This window comes from Oenanthe melanoleuca, chromosome 2 (assembly GCF_029582105.1).
Source record: "Oenanthe melanoleuca isolate GR-GAL-2019-014 chromosome 2, OMel1.0, whole genome shotgun sequence".
Lineage (NCBI taxonomy): Eukaryota > Metazoa > Chordata > Aves > Passeriformes > Muscicapidae > Oenanthe > Oenanthe melanoleuca.
In genome coordinates this window covers 95,787,697-95,807,596 of record NC_079335.1, presented here as the reverse complement: position 1 = coordinate 95,807,596, position 19,900 = coordinate 95,787,697, and the positions used below count along the sequence as shown (strand labels likewise).

General features: G+C 38.0%; 1 protein-coding gene across 2 annotated transcripts in view; it reads right to left on the bottom strand.

Moving 5' to 3' along the window:
* Window positions 1-3,360: 3,360 nt before the first annotated feature.
* Window positions 3,361-19,900, bottom strand: part of RALA (RAS like proto-oncogene A) — a 30,353-nt gene continuing 13,813 nt past the window's right edge. For both annotated transcript variants that reach the window (XM_056484361.1, XM_056484362.1), the window contains exons 2-5: window positions 14,411-14,565; window positions 13,394-13,602; window positions 8,934-9,108; window positions 3,361-5,308 (exon numbers count right to left, since the gene is read on the bottom strand). In XM_056484361.1, the coding sequence (XP_056340336.1) occupies window positions 5,186-5,308; window positions 8,934-9,108; window positions 13,394-13,602; window positions 14,411-14,524 (621 nt within the window). In that variant the 5' untranslated portion in view covers window positions 14,525-14,565 and the 3' untranslated portion in view covers window positions 3,361-5,185. The remainder of the gene's footprint in view (window positions 5,309-8,933; window positions 9,109-13,393; window positions 13,603-14,410; window positions 14,566-19,900) is intronic.

Sequence of the window (19,900 nt, the reverse complement as noted above, 5' to 3'; positions counted from 1 at the left end):
AGTTCCGAGTTGCTGCTGCTTTGTGGGGAAAGAAAACTGACTCACTGGGCACTGAAACCCACAGCCCTGGACCCAACAGCTCCAGCTCAGCGCTGCAGCTGTATTCTGAAATTCCCTCTGAAACAGTTTTGGACTGAAAAAAAGCAGTTTCTTGAAGACCTATGCCAGGCAACTTCCTTGGCATCTCAGCAAGAAACAAGAAAGATGAGACTGTCTTTCCCTGTCTCTTAAAGGGCCTGTTCCCTTTCTCTTAAAGGGATCCCTCGAACCTCCCAACCTGGCCAGAACCGACCCCTCCAGGGTATAACATTTCGGGTCCACTTCTGGCTCCCAGGTCTTAAAGGGCCATTAACACAAACTGCATGGATGGATGTAGAAGAAAAATGGAATACAATGCGCATTTTTTGGGTTGCCCGGAACAAACTGAAAAAAAGAAAATACCTTAGAGCACACACAAACAAAATTATATAAAAAATGGATTGTACCAGTTAAACAGATGGTTAGATCTACTCAGGGTCTTTTGAGAATGGAAGGAGCCTTGGTATATGTCCAATCCAACACAGATCTCAAGTGGTATGCATTTCAGCATTTTTTTGACAATGAAACTTCAACCAAAATATTCTAGTCTGGTCAATGTATTTAGATCAAAGATTAACATTTGCTCCAGTAATAGCAACACAGGCACATTTGCTACCATTCAGTTTTAGTCCCAAGCTGAAGTTACCACAAAAATAGACAAGAAGTTTCTCTCATAACTCAGTTCTTTAAAAACATCCCCATTTTTTAAAATAAATTACAGCCAAAAGTTGGTAGGAATGATTTTGGAAAGAAATATTTAATGCACATGACTGACTATGCATCCACGTGGGTGTAAGAGCCAACATGTTTAACAATGAGAAATTTAGAAATTAAGGTGTGCTATTAGTTTTTCCTTTTCAATTCTCAGTTGTCATAGGCTCAGTCTTACCTTCTCATTGTCGTAGGTTTCAATACAGGATGTGACCAAAAGTATGTATTCTATCACCATCTGTTAAAACCAGGTGGGGAGTGAGCACTATCGCGATGGAAGATATTCTCTGCTAATGGGCTATCTGTTAAAACCAGGGGGAGCAGTCATCTCTCTTTTCCACAACCCATCCTCCCTCCAGGAAGAAATCTTCTGTTAATGGCCCCTTGAGTCCCACTGTATGACTGATAAAATTCCATCACCCCACTGGGAGAAGCTCCACCCAGGGGGAGGAGCCAAGCCTTTCCTACCTAGATAAAAACTGATATATGGAACACCAAAAAAGCCTTTTTTCCACTGGATCCCAGAGGAAAACCAGACCTTTCCACATCATCCCTGGACTTTCAGAGGAAAACTGCACCCTTCTACAGGACCACTGCTTCAACTGAACCACATCTGTCACTCCAGGAGGACTATAGCCACTATTTAATGGGACTGCTACCAACACCCTGACTGACTGACAGGGTGTCAGGCTGTATTCTGACTCTGTCAGTGTTTTGGGTTTGTTCTTTGTAATACTGTATTTCTATTTTAATTTTCCTAATAAAGAACTGTTATTCCTATTCCCATATCTTTGCCTGAGAGCCCTTTAATTTCAAAATTATAGTTTGGAGGGGGTTTACATTCTCCATTTCAAAGAGAAGCTCCTGCCTTTCTTAGGAAACACCTGTCTTTCAAATCAAGACACTCATCCAATTCTGACACAACTAAATGTGTTGTATGGACTTACATGATACCAGAAACTGCTCTGCTGCTCCACATTTTGCACTGAACTATAATCAAGTAGAGGACACCTCCCCTCTGGAGGAAGACCTGATTGCACTCTTCACCATCCTCACGAGTGAAAGCAGAGGGGAGGTACTGTTTCTTTTCCTCTCTGGACCTGAGGAAATGGCATGAAGTTGTGTCAGGGAGGTGTAGGTTGCATATTAGAAAAAGACTCTTCACTGACAGGGTGGTTGGGCACTGGACCAGGTTCCCCAGGGAAGTGGTCACAGCATCAAGCAGAGTTCAGGATGTGTTTGCACAATGCTCTTAGGCGCATGATGTGACCTGGGATGTCCTGTACAGGGCCGGGAGTTGGAGTCGATGATCCTTGTGCGTCCTTTCCAACTCAGAATATTCTGATTCTGTAGTTTCATAGAGGCACTTGGTGTCCCAAAACAGAGCCAGGATTTTCAGCAAGCCCATTTTACATATACTTAGATAAAAGATTTGGTTCCTACCTATGAATATAGTGAGCCCAAGTCTCATATATGGAGTATATTTTATTGCATTATGGTTGCTACTGGAATTGCCAGAAGGGTCATTCTGCATGCTAGTGTGATGCTAACACATGGGAAAGGACTTCCTGCACACCCTCATGCTGTTGTGTAATAGTGCTAGATGCTGCTGTTGTTAAGCTACTGCACATTCAGCAGGAGGCTACACAAACTACCAAATACACACCAGATTTCTTAGCCAACATTTTTGAAAGTCAATTGAGTTTTTAAAGCTATGAAAAGCTACAGAATAAAATAAAGTTAGCATAAAAGTTCAACATTGGTTTCATACATAACAGAAGACTCAACTTCATAGCTTTTTACAAATTAAGGCATCTCTCTGGTCTGCAGATTTACCATACATTGCATTTCACAAAGGGGAGCAACAGAACTGCCAGCATTAGGCTAACTTGGAGGCAACTACCATTGAAGGCTTTGATTTTGCCAGAGAAGAGTTTCTTCAGCTTCTGGTAGAAATAGGGGATTAAAATTGCGCTCAGGCATAGAAGCACTCTGAGCAGCTAGACCTAGGAATTTCAGACACTCAAGTAGGCTAAACAAAACACTCCTCTATGAAGCAAATGCAACACTCACTTTGGATGACTCTCACAAGATATATCCAAATCCTGTAATATATGATGCAAGCTATATTCCCTGAAGGTTGAGGAAGCGAACACAGGTTCTTCTGGAACGTGCCAAAAGAAAATTACTTAGAATGTATTTTTATTTTATTAAAACTTACGTAGGTTGTCTTTTTATTTTGATTTGGGGTTTTGTTTGGAGCTTTTAGTTATTGCTGGTGTTGTTTGTTATTTTTTAATTCTCCCTTTTCATTCTTATGAATGAAAAGAATTTCTTATAGAAGAGAAATTCTGGAACAAGCTTACCTCTGTTGCCCATTTTCAGGTAGACTTGTAGCAACTAAGCAAATTACCTATGGATAGAAGGTAGCACATACAGTCTCAGCTTTTAGAAAGTGTCTTTTTATCATACTAATTTGGTTTAATGAACAATTTTCTTTATGCACACAAACCAGTCTTCTAAAGTACTTAAGTTTATGAATAACAGAGTTATCAATTAACACTGCACAAGTATTTTAGAAAAATGGAAGTTTATTCATCTTTCAATGGCTCAAATAGCAAATAAAAGATAGGATAAGGCATCAGCCAAGACAAGTTTTGCATGTCCAATGGCTTCATAACACCTCAGTTCCCAGTACACAGGTTCCAAAGCAAAGTCACAATGTTAGTGGTTAGACTCCCTGGCTAAATAGACCCAAATGAGTACACAGTAAGATGAAGACTGGCTTATACTTGCCAGTTACATGAGTAACTTTTATTCTGCACTTGGCAGTCTACTAAATGCACATACAAAATTCCTACTGATAAATATTGAACATGACAAATATAACTTCTAAGACTTGAGTCCCTAAAACTTCTGTTAGCATGAAAGTTAAATATTTGTTACCTAGTTTGCTTGAGCACATTTTAAACTGTCAGTTATAGGCTTATACATGTATAAAAAGTATAACAGTTTGTGGAATTGATCTAGCCTGTCTCATCCCGGAGGAGTCCAAAACCCTCAAACATTCTGGTATATTTTTAGTTAAGATGTAGCACACTAACCATGTACTAGTATTCTTGTTGTTCTGAAGCAACTGAGGCAGTATGTTCTGTTTGGGGATTTTGGATGTGCACATTAAAGGTTTCTGTATTGCAAAGCACGTTTGATTGTTTGATATCAACATTAACTAGAAAAAGTAGCTACACTGTTCCCCATTTGAAAATCAACATAGACTAAACAATACAAAACCTGCAAAGAGCTTCAGCATAACACACCATGTTCCAATAGCTAAGTATTAGGAACACAAAAGAAATTAACCAGAATTTCCCAGACAACATCTTAACTCAAAACACATAAGCGCTACTAGATCAGCCCCACTCCACCCAATTCCAGGGAGTTAAAACCCAAGGAACATATAGACAAAAATCTATGTGCAAAAGGGAAGTTTCAAGGTACCAGCACATTAAATTTTAAACAACCATTCCAGGCTTAGATGTGCCATAGGCTTATGACTTCAGTCTTATGTGTATTCTGACCTTCTAGTTCTAAGATACCGTATTGTCTACCAAGATACAGATGACAGAATATGCTCTGTATTATTCACATTACCAGAGTATGGCACACATTTAAAGAACAGACACTGCTAGCAGACAGCTAGGGAGTGAAATCATCCACATAACTGCGCTCCCACAGAGAGGGCAGTCTTGCACTGATGCACAGGGACAGTCTCCATGCAACAGAGTTGAAAATACACCCTTGATTAAGCAACCTGCTATGTTTGGGTTTTAAAATTAAGGCATATTCAAATGTTTCAGTGTAAAAGATTACATCGCTCTTCTAAGTTAATCAGGTAATGCAGAACCACACAGAGTTTTCCTCAACATAGCTGTTCACATATACATTATTCTTTTCTAATTTGCATAACTCCATGGCAAAACAGCTGCATACTGCTTTGTTAGGTATCATGTTCACAATTGTAATTTTCAAGGCAACAAAAAACAAGATGAATTGACAAATACAAGTGATAAAAAAGTATGCTCTATAAGAACCCACAAAGTAATACTTTGCCCCTCTGTTCACTATTAAAGAAAAGACTACTATGAAACACTACATTCAGAAGAAATGTGAGAAGGTAGGCAATTATGAAATGGACTGAACTTTGCTTCTTTTGAAGCCACATAATTTGTTCTCAGTGAATTTGACTTTCAGTGCAGCTCCAAATCATGCTTTTAGTGGTACATTACATTTTCCAACATGTTAGGGTAATTTCAGTCACTTCAGCCTTCAATGGCATGCTTATAAATTATGGTTTTTATTAGTATGGTCAGGGTAGGAAAGGAATCCAAGCTTTTGATTATAAAATGCAACATCTTTCTCTGATCCTCTTAGCTAGGCTTTTTCTTTTCTTCTTCCCATTCTTTTCTTTGCTGTCTTCCATTTTTCTGGCTCTAATTTCTCTCATTAAATCAAAAAACACCTGAAAAAGATGTAAGAAGATAAATGCAAATACAAATCACAGACATGAGTTAATTTAAGCTATCACTGACATCCAGTTCCATTGTTTTAAATAGAATCAATTACATGCAACCAGTTTGAGCAAACAAATATTAATCCAACAAATCTGTCACTGGTTTTGAAGGTCAAGTTGATATGATACAATCCTGCTTGTTTCATGGCACCGTCATGTTCCCCTGTCTTCTGATATTCACTTATGCATCCTGTCATGCAATTTTAAACAAGAATTGAAATGAGGCTCATCACCAGCCAAGATTTTCAGATGTTGTATGTACATCCTACTGAGGAAACTTAAGGAAATCAGTTTACTTTTGAGTATTTTAAATGATGAGCTGCAAAAGTTGAAAAAGTGCAACATCCAATTTTAGAAACATTAATGGAGCAGTAGCATAGACTGAAATGTACATATGGTATGTTGCATGGTATGCTCCATGATGCAAGTCTAGGCATAAAGTGACTAGAGAAAAAAAAAACAAACCAAAACAAACCCCAGCACTTCCTTTAAAGCAAAGTTTACAACTAACATAAACAATTTCTTAGATCAGGTAATCTCGGCTGCAGCTACCATATTACAATCTTAAAGTACACATTAAATTCACTTTCATCAAATGGTTTAGGACAAAGCTGGAGATACACCAGTAACTTAGGAAAAAGCAATCCAGACAGTTAAGGCATTATGACTGGACCACTTAAAGCTACTTTACTAATTTGAACAGCAGATATTGACTTGACTTACAGAAGATTACAGCAAATAATATATATATACCTTTATAATTTTACTGTAGGAAATCAGTTGAGCAATTCTAAAACTTCTCCCTTGGGAGAGAGTCTCTAGATACCCTATCACCATGAGAATGCCCAATCTTATCTGATCTTTGAAGCTATGCAGGATCAGAACTGGTTAGTACTAGAATGGGAGACTACCTGGGAATACCAGGTGTTCTAGGCTTCTTTTTTCAGCCCTGAGATGAAGTCAATTGACCAAAACATGATGCTAATAACACCAAGATCATGGGTTTGATCCCTATATGGGTCACTCACCTAACAGATGGACTCAATGATCCTTGGGGTCCCTTCCAACTCAGAATATTCTGTGATACTTTGAAATTTGAACAAAGCAATACATCTATGTCAAAGGGACTTGATCAATTTCTGTGAAACATGGACAGAGCAGGGGCTGAAAAGCTCCTCTACGGAGCTCAGTACGTTTTTATGACACTAATCCCATATTGACTGAAGGAAAAGTATCAACTGTCATCACACAAAATCCAAAGAAAATCGAGGAAACTAAGCATTTCCACCAAGAAATGAGATTGCCTTTAGATTTTTAAATGTGCGTTAAGTTGCTTGTATTTAAATCTGTGCTAATGGCAAGATGCAACTGCCAGCTTGCTTAAGTACTGATACTGTACAACAGTATTTAGCTGTCTAGGATACATAACCTTCTGAGAAAATGTTTAGTGGGTCACCTTTGCCAAAATGAGTGGAGGCAGGCTGTGTTTTCTCGAGTTAAAGCACTATTCTGGAATTCAGAGAAACGAGATTTCTTATACAATAGTAATCCAAGTTTGTGTAGTAAACTCCAAAACTTCATATGCTTCAAGCAACTAAGAATACCCAGTATTCACTTGTGCCAAGAAGGTCTCCTTTATGGCCTGCCAAACCTTAAATCTATATGACACATGCTAATCCAGATCCATTATGCCATCAGCTCCAAAAAGAAATCTGGAGCTCTCTGGTAGCTTACCATGTATATGCAAAGGCTATTGATCCAAGAACTATTGAAAAAAATATATCACATGCACTTTTCCCCCAGGTGCTAAACAATAATGAAGTGGATTTGAAGAGTTAGATTATAACAACTGTAAGAGATGGCTGTTAACTGCAATTACACACCAAAACTAAAAGATGTGTTAGTTTTTATAACAAAAAAAATCAGAGCTTTATTCAACAATGAGGATGAGTTCTGCTATACTTGATTAAGAACTCTTTGCTGTTCTGTAGGGTAAATCACTGTAGTATTGAACAATCAGTTTCTTCAGTAAGATAACTGACAGGACTCAACAACAGCTGAGTTTAAGTTACTGCAAAAGAATTTGCATCACAGCTCTTATGCTGCAATTGACAGCTCATACATATGGATTTCCATTAGAGAATTGTTCACCAAGTGCAAGGTGCAGCATCTGGATCAGGGCAGCCCCAGATGTGAGTACAGACTGGGAAATGAGCTTGCTGAGAGCAACCCTGTACACAAGGACTTTGGGACTTTCATGGATGAAAAACTGGACCTGGCCATGTGCACTCACAGCCCAGAAGGCTACAGCAAAAGAGGATGGGCCAACAGGTTGAGGAAGGTGATTGTCCCCTTCCACTCTGCTCTCATGAGACCTCACCTGCAGTGCTCTGCCCAGGTCTGCACAAGAAAAAACATGGACCTGGTGGAATGGGTCCAGAGGAGGCCACAAAGATGCTCAGTGGGCTGGAGCAGCTCTGCTACGAAGACAAGCTGTGGCTCTTCATACTGAAGAAGAGAATGCTCCAGGGAGACCTTATTGCAGCATTTCATTTCTTAAAGAAGGCTTATAAAAAAAGACAGCATCTTTTTACATGGGCAGCTTGTCATAAGACTCTTGCAGAAACAATTCTGAACTAAAAGGGGAGAGATTTAAATGACTTATTATAAAAAAGTTCTTTACTGTGAGGGACTGGAAAGGGTTGCACAGAGAAGTTGTGGATGACCTAATTCTGGAAGTGTTCAAGGCCTGGTTGGATGGGGCCCCAAGCAACCTGACTTTGGTATCCCTGCCCATGGCAGGGCAGTTGGAACTAGATGATCTTTAGAGTTCCTTCCAACACAAACCTGTGATGCAATGTGGGATCAACTTTTTCAACAGCTCTGAAAGGTTGGCACATTGCAATAAACCTACTTCTTTTGCCACTCAACTGTGACTCTTACAGTCTACAAGGCTGACAGTTATTCTGAATTGCAAGACCTCGCATTCTAAAAAAACTAAGCAGCATTTTCTTTTCTTGGAGACAAATATTCTCTTTATCTTATGAGCTTCTCAACCAGGTTTTATCTCTGAAAACTCATGAGACACTTCTGGGCTTTTCATAGCTTTTTGGGTTCATCCACTCAAAACAATATACAAAGAGGCAGATAGTTAAATGAGGGTAGGAAAGGCTCAAATCCCTCCCTTACTTGTTTTTATAAGGTGCTTTATTCTGACTGAGGATCAGAAAGTATTCTTCACTGTTCAGAAGCAGACTTTCCTCTAGTTACAGAAAATGCAATATTAAGTCTAGGCTAAAAGAGCTGACCCAAGAAAATTATACAAGGTCTTGTATCATGTCTTGGATAATAATGATTCCTTGCAGTTTAGAGTGGGATAAACGTATTACTAACATTTTTACTGTTCTACAAGTAGTCACCGAGTCATGCACTCCTGGCAAGCTAAAGAAGAAAAGTATTTGATTAAAATTCCACAAAATTATTGCTAAAATTAAGAATATAAGGAGTGTGACCCATGAAAAAAAGAGATAAAGTAAAAACTGATGAACAGATTGTTTAAGAGGCCAGTTATTACCTTGTCAACATTAGCTCGTGTTTTTGCAGAAGTTTCCACATAATTAACATTCCACTGATCAGCTCTGTTTTTTGCTTCCTCTACAGAAACTTGCCTTTTATCTTCCAAATCCGATTTATTACCAACTAGCAAAAACGGAACATTTTCATCTTCTTTTACTCTTAAGATTTGCTCCCTGGAGAAGGAAAAAAAAAAAAAAGTAAAAGAAAATGAAGCTTTGCATAGAGTACCATTCTTAGGACACAAAAAGAAGTTGAGACTAAATACTTGTATATCTTACAACAAAAAGCCACTTATTCCTTTTATACAGCTTGTAAAACAGGAAAGTCTTAAACCTCATTGTGACATTATACAGAATGAAGACAGAGATAGACGATTAGTCCTTGAGGACGGAAGGAGTTGAGTCAGTAAGAAATGAAATAACAGAACAAGATTGGTTTAGGTGAGAATTTATACTATTAATTCATTCCCTTTAACAGTGTTATTTGAGAGCATCTACCATTATCTTTACTATTTTTGATGGCCATTTTTAATTTATCCAAGCTTCAGTTTTACAGTTGATTCTTTCCTAACAAAATGTGCCATTTTTAAGCATATCAAGAGAAAATCTCTTCCTTTCAGGATTTTTTCTCAAGTTAGTTATACTCAGTTTCTCAAGAGATCTTAATTTAATTACAAACCTATGTATCGACACAAGGCATCAGATTTTTAGGGACAGACCCCTCTACTGTTTTAACTGCTAGGATGAAAGGTTTGAAACTATAAATAAAACTCAATACTATAAATAGTTTGGTACTCAAGTCTTCAACACTTAAAAAAATAATGAAAGTTTTCTTCTAATTGAAAATGCATTAATACTATCAGGAAAAAGAGTTGTCTAAAAACAAGAATATTCTGTATTTTGACTATGAAAAAATGAGCATAAAGTTACTTGTGAAATGTAGCCCTTTATCATGGAGCAATTCCAGAAAGACTGACAAAAAGCGCCGAGAAGTAAATTTCTTTGGATGGCTGAGGTGAAACCAAATTTAAAGTTGAAGGGAGAGAAGCTGAAGACAGTTAAGTAATTGGTATTCTAAAGAGCTTTGATTTGGTATATGGCAGGATGCTCACATTACAAAAATCTCTGAATAGCATGCAGTCTTGTGGAGGAAGCCTACTCCCAGAGCTGAGAAACTGCAGATAGTTCATAATTTTTTTTTTAAACTGTACATTTGAGGCAATCTGTGGCACCACATTTATATATGGGATATAATTAAACAGCAACATTTCTCCTCTTCCACACAAATATCAGTGCAAAGTTTTTAACAGTCTGCAGCTACCAAAAAGTAGTTTGAATAGCCAGGGCATCAGGAAGGTGGCCAGAAGAAAACTCAGTGCATCATGGCAATCAATAAGACTTCTGGTAAAAACTAGTAGCTTTCAACACTAGTTATCCAGGCAATGCTATACTGCGTTAGCATGACAAGGTTTTGTTAGTGGTGGGTCTATAGATGTGGCTTCTCTGAGAAGCTGCCAGAAGCTTCCCCAATGTCCATTATTGGCAGAGCCAATGCCAGCCAGCTCTGGGACAGACCCACTGCTGGCCAAGGCCAAGCCCAAGCCCATGGTAGTAACAATTCTGTGATAACTTATTTAAAAGTAAAACTGCACAGGTACAATTGCACTCAGAGAGGAAAGGACTGAAAATATGTGAGAAGAACAACTATATAGATACTAAGGTCAGTGAAAAAGGGGGAGGCAGTGCTCCAGGCACCAGAGCTGGGATTCCCTTGCAACCCATGGAAGACACCCATGCTGGGGTATGCTCCTGGCAAAGATCTGTTGGCCCCTGGAGAGAGGGGCCCATGCTAAAATAGGTTTACTGGCAGGAAATGTGACCCTGTGTGGGACCTACACTGGAGCAGTCTGTTCCTGAAGGACTGCAGGAAAGCAATCCATGCTGAAGTGGTTAGTGAGCTGCAGCTTGTGGGAAGGACTCATACTGGAAAGTTCATGGAGAACTGTCTCCCATGGGAGGGACTCCCCACTGGAGCAGGGGAAGAATTCCTCTCCCTGAGGAACAATGTGTGATGAACTGACCATAACCCCCATTTCCTTTCTCTCTGCGTCACTGGGAGGAAGAAGGTAGAGCCCAGGAAGGAGGGAGGGGTGGAATGGAAGGCATTTTTAAGGCTAGTTTTGCTTCTCATTATTCTGCTCTGATTTTGATTGGCAATAAATTCAATTCCTTTCCCCAAGTGGTGCCTGTTTTGCCTGTGATGGCAAAAATCAGTAAGTGATCTCTTCCTCTCCTAAACTCATCAGCCTTTCATTGTATTTTGTCTTCCCTGTCCAGCTGAGGATGGAAGAGATAGAGGGGCTTTGGTGGGTACTTGGGATAAATGCCAGGTTAAACCACCACAGATGCCACACACAATTTCACCATGTAAAAAGTTAAGCAAACAGCAATTCAGATGATCATATTCATATTCTCTTTTGAGCCCCTTCTGAAGGCTAAACAAGAAATACCTAATTTATGGTGTGCCAGCTTGAAATCGAACTTAAAAAAATCCACGATATGACAGCCAGATCAATTCTACTCAAAGCAAGGCCAAATTTTAACAAACAACCTTTCAAGTATTTAAGATATAGTCATCGCACGTCTGTATTCTATCTAAAAAAATTACTTGGAGCAATGGCATTTCAGAGCATACCAGGAACCCCACTGAACTGCAGTAAAAAGCTGTCCTGTTGGAGGTCTGCCATTCCAGAAGAACAAAATTCCATGAAAACAAACATCCAAGTTCTTCTTGTCACTTTCTTTAATAGTTGGCTCTTAAGTAGTTGTCTTAGGTTACAATGTAAGTTGTAACCAGAAGTGTGTGTTCCACCACATCTTTATAAGCCCTAAAAACAGGTAGGGTAGTCTTGTTTATCTCTTCATGACCCATCCCTGATAACTCCCTCTGGGGATTGTTTTCTGCTAATGGGCCACCAAGTCTCACTGCGTGATTCAAAATAACATCATCACATCGTGAGATGCTCTGCCCAGGGCAAGGAACCAAGCATTCCTATCTGGATATAATCTGAGGTTTGGAACACCATGGGCAGCCCTCCTACTGAATTCCCAGAGGACAAGGAAAACCAGACCCTTCTACAGGATCACTGCACCAATAGAACCACATCTATCACTCCAGCAGGACAGCAGCCAACACCCTGACCAACTGGATATCAGGCTTTATTCTGACTGTCAGTTTAAGCCAGTATCTTCTGCCTTTATTTTAATTTTCCCATTAAATTGTAGCTCTGACTTGGAATCTCTTACTGGTTTGCTTTCAAATTATTAGGGTAGTATACCCTCAGACTATTCAACAGTGCCAAAAGTACTTTAACTGTGCCTTCAAGAGATACATATTACTTTTACACAGAGCAGAAAAATATTTTTTTTCTGTGTTACATTTTAGGATTTAGTCTTCTATGGTTCACTTTCATATTTGGATTGGGGAGAATTTTAATGTCTTTATTGAAGGGATTTTTTTCTTTCATTTTTCCTGTATTAACATATATATACGGTTAACTCTCACCTTTACTGGAAAGTATGACTTTTTTAAGGCCAAAGTACTTTGAAGTATTGGCATGATTTTAAACAGATTTGAAGAGGTAATTTTGCAGTCTAGGGGAACTGAACTATACTAAACTGTCCTCCATGATTGACTGTACCCAGCAGAAGCCTGCAAACAAAAAAGGCCTGCTCCTCCCCCTCTCAAAATTTGTAAACACAGACATATAGAAACACAAATTAAAAAAAAAAAACAAAACAAAACAAAAAAAAACAGAAGATGAAAAATTTACTTTCTCTCCTCTCCATACCTCTTTCTCCTCCCTTAGAGATATTTAATATATGCTGCTAGTTAGTGCTAATTGAGTTGAACTGTGACAGCATCTTCAAGAAGACTAATTTCAATGGGATGCAGATAACTCCTTTTTATGTATGTGTCCTTAATTTTCTTTCAAATATTACAGCCTTTCCTATTTCACTACACTTGGAACTATAAAACAGTTTTCTGATATATTTTGTCTTTTTTTAAAATACAGTTGTTTAAATGCTTTCTCTCTCAACTGAAATTAAACACCTGTAATACACTCCTACCTGCACAATATTCTATTACTATCATAACAGTTTACTATCATGATGCAGTCTGTGGCTGAGACCAAGGTGAGGCAGCTGTCTTCTGAATGTTGCTGTGTATCTGCTCTGTGGCAATAGTTGCTCTGTTTCTGAATACCAGAAAGTCTAAGACATCTGAAGTAGCACAGATAGCAAAGGCCAGCTAGGCATCTGTTCAAAACATTATGTGACAATAGTAAGAGCTGCTGTCCAGTCTGGACCAGCAAAAGGGTATTACAAAACACATACACAAAAACCACTTTCCATCATCTCAGTGTAATTAGAATGATTATCTTGCCCTGTAACTTACCTGAAGTCTGCAGTTGCTGCAAAGGATTCCAGCTCTGTAATAGAGAAGACGCAAAGAAAACCTTCTCCACTTCGGAAGTAGTTGTCTCTAATTGCAGCATAGTCCTCCTGCCCTGCTGTATCCAATATATCAATTTGGACTTCTTCCCCATCCAGAACCACCTTTTTCCTGTAGCTATCTGCTTTGGTGGGCTCATAGTCTTCAACAAACTAGGAAAAAAAACCTTCATGATGTAAAATCATGCCTGTACAAGGCAATTGCTTCTGTTTGCACATAAGGATACAGCAAACATGAAATGGGTACTGGAACTAATAACTAAGCATTGTGCATTTAGGCCCCGAGAAGTACTCAAGCAACTCAGTTAATGCAGACTCCTCATCAGCACAAACAGTTTTAAGGCTTTTGCTTTCCTCAGACATTATAAGGAAATGTAGAGGTAGTTTCAAAACAACAGTGTCTGTACACTACCCAAACTTCTGGTTCAAGCACAACTGTCTGTGTTCCATTATGAAATAAGTTAGTTTTCATTTTAGATTTATTTAGTACCAACTTTTAAAGTACACTGAATGCTTAACTTCTGTCTTTTAATAAAAAGGAATAACTTTCACTGGAAAAAAAAGGAAAAGAGAAACTGATTTTCCTTCCTGTCTTCAAGAGCAGCACAAAAAACATGGAAGAAATTGGTTGTTTAAGGTGTCATGCAACTCAACTATGTGAAGAAGCTTTGAGCTACAATAACCAAGTTCTAATAGGTCTAGTCAGCATGCAAAAATATTCCAGTAATATAAGAGAGTATCTAACAGCTGAGAAGTCTGAAAAAGACCAAATTTTACCTCCATGGTTACCTCTACAGGGCAAATCAGTAATCTCAAAACATGTTTTTGTTCCATTTAACTGCTGAATTTCATATCACATCACATTCATTTAGATCCTTTCAGAAAATAATTCTACAAATGTAATCTAAACAACACTATGTAAAAGGCACCTCCTGAGATAAATTCTAAGACAGACTCTTACCTCATCATACATAAACTGTAGTGTTAAAGCAGATTTTCCAACACCACCGCTTCCCACCATGATGACTTTGTGTAAAGCCAATGAATTCTGTCCTTTAGGTTTATTTGCTGCCATCTTTGGGTTGCAGAAAATTCACACGTATCAAATGGAAAAATCTAGAAGAATAATATTTCTGCATTAGTTGTCTATTAGTTGTCCCACATGAACTGATAAAATTGATTTTTTTCAAATCCCTACATATTTAATGACTTAATTTCAGTCCTGCTTTAGTGAAAGCTACTTGCTCTTTCATTGGAAATCATTCCACAAATTATATTGAGCTCATCTCTATTTTAATTAAGCAAAGAAATCCTTCACCATTTGGATACAGCATTTTCTTTCAGTGGCACAGTAGGTGTCAAAAATTCTCGATAGTTTATTACACAAGAATTGAAAAAGGAAGCCACAGTGAGTCAACACAATATAAGAAAACATGATATGACCGCTGCAGGGGAAGGAAACAGACTTTTGAAGGGATTTCCAGTTTAAATGGCAAGCACTAAGACACAGCAGTAAGGATTAGATTGAACACTTTTAAAGGAAAAGCAAGCAAACTTAAAATATAAAAATACCAGGTTCAATAAATAACAAATAACAATCTAGTTTATACAGAGTGGAAAGATTCAATTTGCCTACAAATGCAATTATTTGTTTTATTTGGATTAGTTGTCTCAGTCCCGTGGCTGCTTGTTTAAACACAAATCCCTGCATCTCACCAACACCAAAGGGCTCTGTGACAGCTAATTCACATAGTTTAATGTATGTGTGCACAAGCACTTTTGTAGCACTTGTAGCTATTCTGTTAACTTAAAAAAAAAAAAAATCACACATGCTATAGTTTTAGTGGATCTCTATTTTCCCACACTTTTGTTTCATTCTCTACCTATCCCCATAGTAATAAAACTTGTGAATGCTTGCACAGTTCTTAAAACAGAGGAAAATCCCTGTACAGTGACAGAATGCACTCTCCTCCAGAGACTTAAGGTCAAAACAAGGTCTGAACTACAAAAGAGACAATGACATCTACATTACGTATATAAATGCAAGAAGGATTTATGGTAGCAATTAAAAAGCAAATTTAACTTTCATTTCTTTAATTAAAAACTCCAAAATAAAACTTTGCATGACAGCACAGCTCAGTTATGTAACTACCAGATAATAACACATCATAGTGACTTGGCATGATTACCTTGTTACCTTTAGCCATTATAATTATTTGACAATGGCACACTAAAATTACATCCTACTGCATAATGAATTACCCTTCTTGGCAGCTTAAACAATCAGAATGTGAAGCACAACAACTTTCTTAAAACTTGTATTAAAAACCCTAGTTGAGGGCATGCACTAAGGCTCTGTTATCAATGACGCAGGTAGTATAAAAGCATGATGACTAAAGCTTCATTGGAGATTAGGCCAAACCTTCCTGGAAGTAAAATAAATACATGTCATCAAAGTTCTCTCACTGCCATGCCAGCAAGCAGGCTGGGGATGAGCAAGCAGCTAGGAGAGAGATATGCCTGGACCAGCTGACCAAAGGAATATCACCACACCATAGCTTAGCAATAAAAAAGTTGGCAGACAGGTTGAAAGTTTCTCAGCACTGCTGTTGCTCAAGAACTTGGGCATTGGTCAGCTAGCAGTGAGCAAATTTTCTTTTATTTAACTTTTCTTGGGTTTGTTTTTATTTTTAAAAAATACTAGGAAGTTATCATTATCCCAACCCACAAATTTTCTTACTTTTATCCTTTCAGTTCTCTCCCCTCTCCCACAAGTGGCAGGGGGAGCAAGCAGGCAGTGGGACTTACTTGCCTACCAAGCTAAACCCACAAGCTATATGAAAAACTCTTCAGATCACATCAGCACTGCTACCCATTCTGTCATCAAAGAATTCTGAAAATGCAACTGAAAATTAAGTCAGATTCTTTTCCCCAGGAAGATTATCTAAGCAAAATAAGCATAAGTAAGGTGCTATACTTATTACAGAGATATAGCAGAGAGGTACAACTGATATCATGCTACAGGTTCTTTTAGAAAGGAGATGGAAAAGAGCAAACACATTTCTGTTTTGGCTTAAAAAAGAAGCATTGCTTTCTTTTTACTCAAGAGGGAGTATGAGAACATGAAAATAGTTTAAAGCCATGTGCATGCTTTCAACCTACTACATTGTTTTGTCTTCGTGCACTTTTCTCTTAAAAACATATCCTGAAAGTCATGCTTCTTAGTATGTATGTCAGACAAGTAAGAAAGAAAATTCATGTGGATTCCACTATCAATTGACAACAGCTCAGTTTGCACAGCTCAGATTACAGTAGGTACCTGGATATGGCCTACTCTAAGCCTACTGAGCAAGAAAACAGACTATTCTTCCATAAGCAATCCAGTACGGGAACAAGTCCAAATGAACTCAGCAGGAACTCACTCAGGTGAGTTTAGGCTAACAATACTACAGTCTAAAAAAATTTCAAATGCACAGTAGCAATATTTCACCATAACATCTGTTTTAAATTAATCTCCAGTCATTAAGTAGATTGAGCAATGTGAAAATTCATATTTTACTTCAACTTACAATTCAACAAGCAGTATTCCAGTGTGATAAACAAGTTGTTTCTTTTTGTATTCTCTGCAGCAGCTGACCCATAAAAAACCCAAAACATTTCCATTTCTGATTTGATCCTGACAAATAATCGTCAGTAAACAACATTCCATTAAGATACTGAAAAGAGCAAAACTTCACACTACCACAGACTTCAAATCTTCAAGATAAGCTTGTCATAAACACTATGCCACATTTTGTAGTAGGAGGGCAGCTGAGGGATGTCAGTTTGCTCCCAAGTTGTTCACAAGCCAATAAAGATATAATGCTGGCAAAACTCAGGCCTGCTGAGTACTAGACAATGTGGAAGGAGAGAAATAAGTTACAAACAGTTCAAGTACAATACAGTATGATACTGTGAAAACAACACTTAATCCAAAGAGACTGCTTCAGAGCAAATACTGTGCTAGAGAAGAAAGACCTTGTTCTAAGCTATTGGCACTATTCTACCTGTTTCAATGTGCTTTGAAAAACAAAAAGGAACCTAGATTCCAATTTTAACAGTAAAGCGCCTGAAATGAAATTTCATGCAAAGTCTTTCTGCCTGTAATTTATCTAGCCTGACTTATTTTCATAAGAAGTATTAATTTGGGTCACATCTAGTTACTGAACTGTCCTACTTTATAATTACAATAAAACAGACTGCAAGAACCTGTTATATGAAGCTCAAAAAAAACCTACTTCCTTATTAAGTATACCATGGGGTTTATTATTATTTTCATCTTCGCAGTGCAAAATTATTTGCAGGTCAGAAGACAAACACAGGATTATCCTACAGACAAATCCTACGTCACCTACAGCAGAAAGATGTTCACAAAGAGCCAAGCACAGTGTTGTCAACAGCTATATCATCCATTTATACAGGTCAGCTTTTTACCACACCCATTGGAAATCCCATCACATCAATTCAGATGGTAACATATACAAAAGCTTTATTCTTAAACAGTTCTTTGTGCAGTTCAACAAGTTGAAAAGGAAGCAAAAGCTTAACTGGCTCAGCAACGTACTGTAATGCCTTCAGTCAGAAGGGCACGAGCATTGTCTAAGCACCATGCTACAGATCAGTCCCCAGCTCCACTGCAGATAAACTCCCAGGAAGCTGCTCTTTTCCAAAATATTTGAGCACATAAAGATACAAACAAATGAATCTCTGACTGCTCAAAGTAAGCAGTTCTCAAAGCTCCTACAGCTATTTTATTGCCTGCTTGCAGATAAACACACCCATGATTCTGTGCTCCATTTAATGGCAGGCTTCCAGTTGGAGCTAGGATTTTTTTTTTTTTTTTTTTTTTTTTGAGCCAGGCTAGGGAGCAATTATATTAACTAAGAACTGCAGGGGTAGGAATTATAATTCTTGTTAACATCAGTGATAGCACCTTGTCCAACAGTCTAGAACTCTGATCCAAGGAGAGTAAGTAGCTAAATAACTTTTAAGTTAATTTCTATTATTGAGATCATTAACGAACTTCCTATCTGGAGTTGTAAAGCTGTTGGTTATCTTGAGTGACTGGCCTCTAGTTGTATCAATACTTAACTTCTCCTAAGTTTTATACATCACAGCCTGCACAGGTCCTCTGGACAAAAAAGACAACTTTAGCCCCTTACGGACTTACACACAACACGCAGCTCCACCCACTAGAGGAGTGAGCTGGATAGTGTAACACAACTTTGACACAATAGATATCACATTAACTCCCACATACAACCTTGAAAACAGAATGGTTACCTCCAGATCAGCAAGAGTAAGATAGGTAATAGGTGCCAGCACAAAAAATAGTTTTAATCTTCAGGGACAATATTTTCAAGGAGAAATCTCTGCAAATACATGTTAGGAAAGAGAAGGGAAAAAAAAAAAAAAAAAAAAAAAAAAAAGCAGGAATCCTTGATCTCTATTTATTACTCTTTATTTTGTCTCTCTATTTACTATTTCAGCCAAATAAATTGAGATAAAAATATGCTTATGGGTGAAAAACCCTTATGGGGTTTATCCCTCATTCATCTTGCTCATCTGATTAAACTGAGATGACTCTTCTTAAGCTGTCCTGTTCCTCAGTTGGCATTTTCTTATAACTTGCTCCAAACCAATCCAAGCAGGCTTCCTCACATACCTATTCCATTTGTCCTCTACATTCCTCCCCAATGTAATAATCCCAAGGTTCATACACTAAGGGAGAGCAAAAAAATGGCCAACAGAACAACTGTGTACCATCCAAAGAGGGCAACAGATTTAGATTGCTTCCTTTCCTTCACAGGAATGCTGTAGATCACAGGGTACAGAATTCCCCATATTTAGCCAGCATCAAATATTGAAGAAATTTATAGAAACAATCATATCCAAGACACCTACATGTCTGTCAAAATGTACCCAAAACTGGCCAAGAGGCCAAAAACTAACAAAGAACAGAGCATATGATCAGTATCATTTTCACACAGAAGATGACCAAAAGAAGTCAAGAAGCTGTTCCATCCATTTTAATTCCTTGGAGTCTCGTAAATGCAATGTAAAGGAGAAAGAACCAGGAAAAGAAAAGCATTACACCAAAGTCACATCATTACAGGCACAAATTCAGCTGGCATCTTCTGCACTACTATACATAAAGCTGAATGCAGGCCTTGTGAATATGCAGTTGTCCTTAACAGGAGGACTTTGATTTGCTGCATAAATTTGTTTGAAGGAGACTAGTTAAACATAGTTTTGTATTTACAGATAGCTGGTACAGTTAGCATAGTTGGTTCTAGTTAATAAGTAGAGATAGTGGTGCCTTTCTTCAATTGCAAAACAATTTGTTATTGTCAATTTTACAGCCTACATAAAATTAATACTTCAAAACTGAATCCTAGTTTGTTTCCCTTCC